At 47.2% G+C, this 11,462-nt stretch overlaps 1 protein-coding gene and 1 long non-coding RNA gene across 19 annotated transcripts in view; both read right to left on the bottom strand.

Annotated features, from left to right (window-relative positions):
* FGFR2 (fibroblast growth factor receptor 2) overlaps nt 1–11,462 on the bottom strand; it is a 99,038-nt gene that overhangs the window by 35,113 nt on the left and 52,463 nt on the right. For 11 of the 18 annotated variants that reach the window (XM_039870829.1, XM_039870828.1, XM_039870839.1 and 8 more), the window contains one exon: nt 1,308–1,498. In XM_039870829.1, coding sequence (XP_039726763.1) covers nt 1,308–1,498 — 191 coding nt within the window. Of the gene's footprint in view, nt 1–64; nt 213–1,307; nt 1,499–11,462 lie in introns of all 18 variants that reach the window. The other 7 variants (XM_039870842.1, XM_039870830.1, XM_039870826.1 and 4 more) reach the window with 1 other exon arrangement.
* On the bottom strand, nt 1,510–8,769 carry LOC120608862 (uncharacterized). Its single transcript, XR_005654552.1, has 2 exons — nt 4,909–8,769; nt 1,510–3,886 (listed from the first exon to the last, which is right to left on the bottom strand). It is a non-coding gene; the product is annotated as an uncharacterized LOC120608862 (long non-coding RNA).

Raw genomic sequence — 11,462 nt, 5'->3', positions numbered from 1 at the left:
AAAAAACAAAAAAAAAAAACAAAAACGAAAAACAAAAAAACAAAACAAAAAAAAACATTGTTACCTTGCTGTTTTGGCAGAACTGTGAGCCAGGCAGACTGGTTGGCCTGCCCTATATAATTGGAGACCTTACATATATACTCCCCAGCATCCGCCTCAGTCACATTGAATAGAGCCAGCACTTCTGCATTGGAACTATTTATCCCCGAGTGCTAGAATAGACACAGGAGAACAATATAACGGCCAACCAGGAAGGACTTTGCACTGTCTAGGGTCCCACCACCAACACACCGCAAGAAAACAACCTCCATTACGTGTAAACAGCACTACTAAGGGGCTACGGGTTTAGGAAGAACAAAGTAAGACAACCGGTGGACAGTGGAAGTGACCTGGTGGACAGGCGTGAAAGGGTCTGATCAATACCTAACAGGATGGTTAGCAGTTCCCCAGATTAGGCACCTTCCTCCAGCTTTTCCGAGCCTTGGTATCAGCTGGAGAGAACGCCTCACTGTTTGAGAGTTCTTAGTTCAGCTACCTGTGGTTCTACTGGGAGGCTGTTCTTTGTAAGGACATTCTCTATCGGCAACTCGATATGGGAGATACAGCAGGAGGTAGGCTAACAAGTCGTACAGACTTAGCTTCTGCTTGCTAGCACCACCCTGAACAGCAAGCGAGATCTAAAAAATAAAGAGGCTGATGCTGTTAAAATGGGAACTTGCAAGGGCCCAGGTAAGAAATCCAAGGAGAAAGAAAGTTTCCTTGTTCAATATTTCACCAGCACAGGCCATTTTCTAAAGTTTATTGTCTAAATCACGTGTGAATGAATGTCAACTGGTTCAGGGCTTCCTTTTAAAAGGAAAATTGAAACTGTTTCTAAAAGGTGGCTATGCAAATTTGATCCTAATGTCACATTCAGAGAAAACATCAGCATAACAGTAAACATCAGTACAACGCCTAGAGTTTACAAAATTCTTCCTGTCTATTCCATCCCACTAACTGGCCTGCAGGGGAGATGGTATCATGGTCTCCGCTTCCACAGATGTGCAGCTAAGCCCGACGTGTCGCTTGAGGTCTCAGGGCAGATAAATAGCTAAACTATTGTGACTCCAACTCTAATAGTCTCGTTAACACCCCGAAGTTCCCTTCTGAAATTTTACTAACAAGCTTCATATTCTACTTCCCAAATACGCTCTGTACTAGCCAATCACATAAGAGAATCGTCTTTTCCCAAATTCAACAGGACCTGTGGCCGAACCCATTAAGGAGACCGCAGTTGGGGGGTGCCTTCAGATCCAGCGAGTCCTCACCTTCAGAACCTTGAGATAGGGCAGTCCGTCAGGCCCGTATTTACTGCCATTCTTCTCTACGTGTTTGATCCACTGGATGTGGGGCTGAGCATCGCTGTAAACTTTGCAGACAAACTCCACGTCGCCCCCGACCACGGTGGAGGCGTTGGCGGGCAGTCCAGCTTGGAGGATGGGCCGGTGTGGCGACCTCTCTGGTGGAGAGAAAGATAGAAAGGGGCAGTGGGATGGGAAGCGGGGAGAGAGAGATAAATAAGTTGTGTCGTCCAGGAGGCTGTTTGCAAACTCTAGCCAAAAAGGCCTCAAGTCTGCTGGCTGACTTCTTTGAAATAACACGCCGCCCAATGGAGAGCAGAAACGACTTCAAAGCAGACTGTTGGTGCACGACCCTCATAAAAAGGATACTGATTTAGAAAACTGGGAACAAAACTTATCGTATCTCAAGTTATTGGTCGTCCATGGCCACCTAATGAACAAGGGAAAAGATTTTATTTAGACAAACTAAAAGACCAACTGCAGGGAGATGGGCACCTCTTCACTTAATTCCATTTGGGGTGATACTGAAATTCGCCTTGACCATAAGCTCCACATCATAGGCTAGTGACAAGACCAACTTTATGGTCACCCTGAATACCAAATATGACTCCTACACACAGTGCTCCCAATACATTTCTTAGATGCTCTGAAAAGACTTGTATTCCTTGTTTTTAAAAGAAAATAAACTAAAAGCTTAAAAGACCAAAGTTTTAAACGGATTGAATGAACAATGGTTTTTTCTCTTTACCGTGAAATTCACTCCATTCATTCGTTTTTAATCCGCCCATTTATTTCCTTGATAAATATTAAGTGCTACTGTGTGCCAAATGCTCGATGCACAAGTAAACGTCCCTTGGCTTGTTCAGACTGACGCTGAAAGAAGCATAGAGAGACTCCAGTTCCCAAATCCTGGTGACATTTCAGACGGCCTTAAAGGAGGCCCTACACCAGGCAGGCTACCAATGACTTCCCACTGCCATTTGCCTTGCCTCTCTCTCTAGGGAAAAAGCTCTCGACAAAAGATACCTCCTCTTGTCTCGTGCCTGAAAGGTTCCTCTCCAGTTTAGAGGTGGTCTCTGCAGAAATCTTGAAGGGGCAACCACATCAAGGTGTGTAAGTAACTACACGCAAGGGTCCTCGAGGATCAAGTGACAGAGTAGCCTGCTGTGTGATCTTGTCCACATGGCACTATAAGTACAAGCTAACTGGGACCTTCCTACGTGGCAGCTTGGTCAAGAGCCACACACATCCAATCATCCTTCCATTCACGAATTATCACTGCATCCCCACAGACCTGCACGTACCAGACCGTCCTCCCTGTCACCCTCCCCACACAGTGGGTGCCACCGCCTTTAACCTCCAGCTTAAAAAATGGCCAAGGGAAATGAGGATGTCCCAAACAGCCCACACACAGATGACGCCTCCGCACGGCACCTCGGTATCCCCATGCACTGGGCTGGGACTGCCAAATTAGAGTGATAGATATCTAAGCCTTTCCATACGTGAGCCTTTCAGATTAAAATATCATTTAGTGGAATTTGCTGGACAAGAGCCAGCCCATGTGCAAATTGATTTTACTGCACAAGCCTGTTGGTCTTTAAAAACTTAAAAAAAAAAAAAAAAAAAAAAAAAAAAGATAAGAAAAAGTGCTAGTGGTTACTCTCAGCCCATTTCATTCCAGAATCTCCCATCACGTCACAGACACCTACATTTTTACATTAAAAAGATAAGGATTCCAGAGCCCCCAAAGAAGTCATTCATTTGCCCCAATATATTACCCAGATAGGCTGAGCAAAGGACGCCGAAGTCGAGACTTCTGGTTTCTGAGGGCAGAAAAATCTCAAAGCTGGGGACCCTTCAAGTATCATCGAGAAACCCTCACGCTTTGGCTGACCTCCTGGTCAGACCTGGCAGCCAGCTGGATGCCACAGGGACCTGCTGACAGCTGGCAGGGATGGTCCCGGCTAGACCCATCCACGTGAGAACACAGTTAAGTCCCCACACACTCTCCCGCTCCCAAGAGACTTAACAGTGCCAGGGAAGCTGTCCTCTGGGCTGGATACGGACAGCCACGCTCACTAAATACGCCTCTTTGTACCTATCAAACCTTGAGGTGGTTTAGTCCATTCCATAGAAAAGTGAATTTTTGGTATCAATTCATCCCCTGGCTCGGTTTGCCAGTTTTGCACGCCTGTGTTTGTATGCTCGAAGATAAATATTTACAGTGGGCCTAAATATTTATTCTTAGAAACAAAGGTACTATAAAATCTTAAATGTCACAAGCCAGATCAACTGAATTTCAAACCACGTTCTCTTTCTTAAACATACTTGTTTCTAATAAATCTTTCCACAAGCAAACATTGTGCACATAATACCAAATCACGATGTCCCTCAAACAATGGGCACTTTCAGACGGCCTCCAATGGGGAGTTTAGACACTGGGCAACCCTGGCAGGGCCCACTGCAGAGCTGCAGTCTTGTTTTAGTTGTGGTCAGTGCACTGCTGGAGCTCCAGTTAGTTATTGAGTAATTCCATTGCTATCAGACTATAAAAAAACAACAACAAAAAAAAACAACCTTCGCAATGGTTTAACGTTATTGCATTTGCAAATTACAGCCCACCAAATGTCACCTGCTTGCAGTCTTGAATTCATCCTTTCAAATTTTCTCACCTTATACAAAATAACCTCTTAACCACCCCATTCCCCCTCAGCCTTTTCTCACTTTTGGTACAGAAACTGTAGGCGGATCACTCCGTAATCGAAACCTTACACCATCTTCCAAAACTTATTACAGCTGCCTTCAGTATAAAATGAAACCTTAGAGAATGTTATTTAAAATGTTTTTAAAAAGTCAGTAGGCCTCATGTTTCGTTTCTCCACATCAGGCTTTGATTTCCTTCGCAACCTTATTCTCTGCCCTAAAACGAGTCGGCAAACGAGGCCTGAAACATCTTGGAAAAGGTCCCGGATGCCAGCATCTGCAAAGCACGGCACTCCGCTTCTCGAACCCTTCAGTGATCACTCTTCCTTGGTGTCCATCAGACCCCCAAGAACAGTGATCAGTTGTAGGAGATGACAGTGCCTGAGCTCCTGTGCTGACTTCTGAAAACCTGGGGTGAAAGCAGGGTGCAGCCGGCGGCTGGGGGAGTGGGCCGTGTGGCAGGTCCTGCAGAGACGGGAAGAGCAGGCGGCCCCCGAGGCGGGGCCCAGGGGGAACGGGGCAGTGATGGTGGGCACGAAGACCCCGCGACAGCTCACGTGCTCTCCGAGAACCTCACTGGGCCCTGGGCAGACTGAACGCCTCAGGTTTGCAACACTTCGGGCAGCAAGCTAATATAAAAAGAATCAGTCGGAGAATTATCTCCGGATGAGAATGAAGCCCAGAGTTCGCTCATCTCTTGTTCTCCTACGCGATAACAGAAATCACATCTTCTCCACCAGAAAGGATGTAGCTTTAGGCAAGATTCTCTTACGGCATGTTAAACTCTCTGATATTATACAAAACGGATTTTTCTTTTTAAAGGAGATCAATATATGGGAAACAGCAAAGCTGATGAGCATCTCACCTGTGTCTTCACTGCAATTTTAAAAGTGCACATTCTGCGTCCGGCAGGCCGCAGATGTACAGTGTGCATGGGCCTGAAGGGGCTGGGAACCTTTAAAATCAGCATTCGAAGGTCCCTGTGTGAATTCCAAATTAAGACAGAATGGGAAGCCGCCCAAAGGGTGCGGTTGCTGCCGACGGGACAGTTGGCTGCACTGCTGGAATGAGGTTCCACCAAATAAATGCATAGTAAACACAGACTGAAGTGCTGTAAAAAATATTCTCTCCCCGGCGTTCTCGCTCCCACTCCTTCTTGTCAAGTGCTCCAAATGAGTCTATTTCACCGAAGCAGAAGGCCCAGCTGCCCAGAGTCTGACTATCGAGACCGACTTTCTCCCCAAAGCTGGAAGCCACACAGGACGGCGGGAAGAAAACAGTCTGCTTCATTCCAAGAAGTTAATTGTAGAGAGAGAGAATACCTGAGTGACAAACAATAACTCTTTCTTAATTGACCACTGAAACTTTATCGCATGCCAGTCCTCCTCTGGACGTAATGATATGTTTGCTCATAAGAGATGTACAACTTCTGCAAAGGCCATAAAAAATGTCCGCAGAGCAGAGGCTTCACGTCTGCCGGCTCAGTAACTACACGGCCCCAGGATCTGAAGGAGAACCAGGTTCTTAACTGACCTCTATAAATTACTCAAGCCCAGAGTGGCCGCTCGCCCAGCACACACGGGTCTTCCATGTATTCCTCCCCAAAAAGTTAAGCAGTGCTTGCCGCAAAGCACCATTTCAAAGCTGCTCTCTCTGGCAGCAAAACACCAAGAGACTCAAATCACACCGAGTGGCCAGTACTGACCTGGTAACAGCCAGTCTCCCCTCTCGAGCACCCCATTCATGTAAGGAGCACAGAGAACTCTGCCTGCCCTGTCTTTAAATTAAAATCAAATTTTAATTACCCTTCCTCTAAAATGGCAGTTTCTCAGCAATTCCAAGGGGCTGAATAGAGAGAGAACACTGCGATTTGGAGGATAAGTGAGAATGACCGAGAATTCTTTTTTTTTTTTAAAGCCCAGCCCAGCTTTTTTTCTCGAGAGTAGGCGGTGGTTTGCTTTTGTTGCACTAAAACCAGTTAGCATGAGGCATGGTTATTAGGGGCAGGCCGATCAAAGCCCTCTGAAGTTCGAGGAGCCCAATAACCTGCTAAAGACCTCACGCTAATGACAATTAGTAGAATGAGTTCGCTGCCTTGTCAAGACTCTGCCTGATGCACTCAAACCAGATGGGCTCGATGTAGCTGGGCTCTGAGTTTTGCTTTGCCTAAGCTTTCTCCAGCCTCGTAGAGATTGGCACCAAAGGAGGTCAGGACTAAAACTCATCAGTAGAAAAAGATACGGTTAGGAAGGAGAGAGAGAGGGAGCATACCCTTTCAGAAAGGGTCAAAGTGCCCATCATCGATATTTTGGCTTGTCGTCTTCTAGAAGAGACAAACGGACTGGGATGCTGGGCCCCTGGATTTTTTTATTTATTTATTTATTTTTTAAGGAAAAGGCACATTTTTGTAGACGGTGACTAGTCTGCTACTCGTTCGCCGTCCTAGGCTTAGCCTTATTTTCCTCCTGCCCGGACATATGATTCTGGAAAGTCTCGTGGAACTGAGCTGGGAACCCAGCTTCTCCCAAAACATATCTGTTTCTCGGCAGAGAGAGCAAAGTCTGCGGAACGAGCTTGTTTGGGGCGAGCCAAAGTGCCTCCCCGCCAGCGCTGAAGTCCCTCAGTGACTTACGGAGGCTGCGCCATGTGAAATGCTAGAAGCCAAACACGACTAACTCCTTTGTGCTTGCTCGATGAGGTGGAGAAGCAGAGTGAAGGGCCAGCCGAGGCTGGGCGGCCTAGGAAGACCAAGACAGGTGGAAGCAAAGTGCCTTCCCTAATTAATGTCACAGACTATTACTTGGCTGGGGGTTGAGTGGCTTCTACTGGCTGGGTGTCAATTTAGGTCTCCTTGGGCAAATTACAGGAACAGGGCTGTGTGCTATTTACACCCCAAATGGTGGCAATACCCTGAGCTCTGCGCCTTCAAAAAGTTAAACCGGAACTGAAGACTCTTTGGTGACCACAAAGTTATGCCAAATTTAGGTTTGAAAAAGCCTCTCCTTTTGTGAAAAAGTGACGTGGCTTTGGGATGATGCAAAGTTCATCTGGGATGGACAGTGGTAATGGTCACGCAACCACATGACTGACGGTAGTTAATGCCACTGAATAGCACATTCGAAAATAGCTAAAATGCTACATTTTGTAGTATGTATATTTTTTATGTAGTATGTATAAAAAAAGGGAACCATGGCAAAGGTGACAATATCACAGAGTAAACAAGATGTATAACTAGGATCAGGGAAACTCTGCCTTCCCAATTAGTTAAGTATATTTATCTTGTCCAAGTTTAGTAAACGAGAGCTTTTCTCTCTCCTGACACAAAGGCTCTGCACAAGGTCCCTCCCTACACTGTGCTTGGCTTTCACTGATGTAAAACTCAGACGTCAGTCTCCCCCCGGCCCCACCCCCAGGAGATGGGGTAAACACAGCTGAGGGCAGTCATGCTGGGGAGCTCCATCACAGGGCTCAGCACCCTGCCACTTGCCACAGGGGGCGCGACATCTTTCAGGAATGCAAGATTATCAGCTGGTGTCTGCATAAATGAGTTTCCTTCATGGGAGAATATACTGGAAAGGTTAAAAAAAAAAAAAAAAAAAACAGTCCAGGAATTAAACATACCCTCTTGTTACAAAGGCTGAACTCTAAATGAGAGTATCTTTTCTCAAACGATTTGCAAAAAGGCTAAAAACCAAACTACTGGGGAGTCCCTAAAGACGGCAGCCTCAGAAAGCAGCTCTTTAGGCTGAAAATGTTTTGCTGACATCTACGAAAAATAGGACTTGGTTAGTCCCCCCCTAGAAATTTATCCTATAAATATATTCACCTAGATGCCCAATAAATAGATGTGTACGAAGCTTGTCACTGTAGCCTCTTTGTAACTGGAAAATGAAAGCTGTACAACAGAGGAATGATTACATTACACTATATCCAGGACAGACCGGCACAGGGGCCACTCACAAGAATGAAGTAGACGGAGATGTAGAGACGTGGAAAGATGGCCACGGTAAAAACGCTGACAGGTTTCATCAACTTTCACCGTTAAAAAGCCTTACTTCTGGGGGAAGTCTAGAAAAATCTATCACGCTAACCTCGCAGATGCTTTATTTTGCTCCTGGGGTGGTTCAAGCAGAAGCAAAAGCATTCAGCCCATCTGAGCAAACAACAACAACAAAAATGCCTCCCTGTGGTTCCAACCACATGAGAAGCTGTAACAATAAAAGCTCATTTGTTTTCTCAGAGGCAAACTCAGATGCTGCAAATAAGTGATTCTAGATATTCCCAGCTATAAGCATCATCTAAAGAGAAGATTCAAAATAGTCAGCCACCTCACAAAAGGCTCCAATCTGAAATCTACTTCTCTTCTCGCTGTGCAGGTTGACAAAATGCCACAAGCCAGCCTGCAGCCAAGCTCACGCCCTACTGAACATTCAGTGATGGTTTCATACAGAGTGGTTTTCTTTCTTTTGACCAAAATGTACCATTTAAAGGACTAAATCCTTCACCTTTCGGTCTCAGGCCAGAATATATACTGAACCCAATAAATGAGGACTTTTCCAGATAAAGGAAAACTTCCAGAATAATATCGAATGCCTGTCTCTCAAAGGACACTTTCATCCTGCTATGATGGGGATCGTGTCTGGGGCCTGATCTGACCTGTTGATTTGGGCCCTTGTTGGGGATGGCTGGAATTCCTACAGGCCTTGTTTGAGAGAAATCCTTGGAAGGAGGGGAGGAGGAGGAGGGAGGGGAGAGGAGGGGAGGGTAGGTCTATCGGGTTCCAGGCATCTTCTCGCTGTGGTAGCTTGGGGTCTTGTACTGTGACGTGAGAACTCCGAGAGGGCGAAGCTCCTGTCTGATTCAACTAACTGTCACATACGTCATCGTCTAGGCCAAGTACAGGCTGCTCCATAGATAGAGGATTAATTATTACAATACAATAAACAGAGATAATTCCCACTACAGGGCTCTGCTGTTTTCTCCCCTCATCTCTCTCTTCTCGGGAGAAACGGAAAAATGTCCGCATAGCAACACCAAGACCCCTCCTGCCTGTGTCTTGCCCACCTCCCACCTGCATCTGTCCTCACTACAGGGAAAGACAACCGTGACTCTAGAGGCCACCTTTCCGACTCACGTGCCCTCTAAGTTGGCGCTGTATCCCTATGACACATTAGGACATTTCTGCCCCGCCTTCTCCCTGACTGTGAAATTAAACCAGACATAAAGGCTGTGACTACCACAGTGGGTGTTCTAAGGCGGGGAGGAGGGAGACTCCATCGAAGTGCTCTGGTGGATGAATCATTCCGAAAGGGAAGACGATGACGGTATTCGTACACTCACATCTTCACAGGAGTAGGCATAATACATCCCACATGGGGTCTTTCGCTTTACAAAGGTGACCGTTAAACAAAGTTGTAGAAATGAGTTTAGAGAGAAACGCTGAAGAATTCTCGCTTTGGAATTTGCAATATGTTAAGAACCACAAAATTCCAAACCTAAGTAACTCATTAAACTGTTTTTCTATTAATTCCATCCAGCACATACTGATAGAAAGCTCGCTGAGTTGTGGCTCGTTACGGGGCACTGCGACCGCCATCATGCATTTCCATCTTCACACCAAGCTTCCTTGCCCGTGCTCTGACAGCAGCAGCTTTCTGTCCCCTGTCCCCTACATTATCTCCAGGTACGGCGAAGTGACCCTCTACGTACAAAACGCTCTAAGACATTAATTTGCCTGTGACACTTCTGCATCCTCTTTGCCCACACCATAGACTCAATGTCAAAGATCAGACAGGAGGTCAACTATTAGCCCTCTGCCCAGCCACCTCAGCCAGGCCCCCTGCCAGAACCTAAAGCAATCAATAAGGCTTCATTCCTCAGCTATGGGGCAGAGGGCAATTGATGGCTTGCAAAGAACAGGGCCAAAGTGCTGATCCTGCAAAGTTCTAACATGCCCCATCCACGCTGGCGTGTGCCTGCTCCAACCCGGGAGCTGGCACCCACGGACGCCACCTGCTCTCAGCCTCTGGCCGGTATCAGTCCCCCAAGAGAGCATGTACTTCTGGTCAGTACATGTGGAGTGATGCAGCTGCCCAATGACCAGCTTCTGCCCCTCTGGAATCCCTGTGGTGAACAGGTATGAAAAGCCACTCTGTAGCAACCGAAAGCTCATTAAACAGTAGCCACCAAAGGAAGTTTTGAAATCTGTGGAAGAAAAGAGAGGACCGGCCCCCTCCTTTGACCAGGGCTGGGCTGAGCGAATGCGTCTCAGCCTAGAGACACAGCCTAGAGGAGGTCTGGGACCAGCTAATGACAGCAGCAACAACCACGAGGTATTACTGTTTCCTCATCCTCAAGAACATGCTATGACGAAAATGGATCACCGCCCCCATTTTACAGATGAGAGACCTGAGTCTCGGAGTTTCCATGATTAGCAAGACCACAGAGCTGGCAAAGGAGGAAGCCAGAATTTGAACCATTCTCCCACGTGACCCCCGCCAGAGCCTCCGGCGCTGCTCATACAAGGAGTGGAGGCCCTGGAGGGCAGAGGAGGGGGCGGTAGTTTGGAAGAAAAGGGAGAGGTAGGTGCTGGAGCCACTAACACAGCAATGAGACCTTGCTCCCACGCGGCCAGCTCCAGGTCCACGGTTCCACGTTGGCCAAACAAGCCCGTTGACAAAGGCTTTCGCTGTGACCCATGACTCGGCATGGCACCTCAGCCTCTGTTCAGCGGAGGGGCTTTCTGCCTCCCTCCAGCTAGATTTCACAATCCTGGAGCCGACACGCAGAACCAGTACTAGGAGAAACACCAGTTCTTAAACTTAGAGCAAGAAACGGAAAGGAGCTATTCGACAGCGAGATTGTGAAGATGGAAAATCAAACGAGGCCCGGCCAGGAAGCCCCTAGGTCAAGACGCTTCACGGTCAGAACCCCAAGGGGCTCTGTGCAGCTGAGGCCTGGTGAGAGCAAGGGAAATGTGTGAGCATAGCAACTTAGATTGTGAGTCAGGTGTTCAATGTGTTAAAGTCTCTGGATACACGGCAGTGCGTGGTGTAACGCTACCTACCAGTCACCGCCCCCACCCCTAATCACACAGAGAAACCAAAGCTTTGTCCAGAAGCCGCCGTGTGACAGAAACCAGCACAGAGAGGGGTCTTCTGTAAGGGGAAGTGAGCAAGAATGACCCCAATTTTGACAGCTTCAGTAATAAACCAACTGACTACTTGATTAAGGCCACCTTCTTCATTTACTTAAACACGACTTTGTTCCAAAGTCCAAAATTCACCCTGGAGGGACTCTAACGTGCCTCTGTCCCTTTCCTTCTGTTCCGGGACCACATAGGAGACTGTCTCCCCAGGATGGAGGCTGCCCCAAGCAGTAAGCAAAATTCATGCAATTTCTCCTTCTCCCACTGGGGAC

The sequence above is a fragment of the Pteropus medius genome, unplaced genomic scaffold (assembly GCF_902729225.1).
Source record: "Pteropus medius unplaced genomic scaffold, Ma_sr-lr_union100, whole genome shotgun sequence".
Lineage (NCBI taxonomy): Eukaryota > Metazoa > Chordata > Mammalia > Chiroptera > Pteropodidae > Pteropus > Pteropus medius.
The sequence above is the reverse complement of the archived record's forward strand: the minus strand, read 5'-3'. Positions and strand labels throughout refer to the sequence as shown.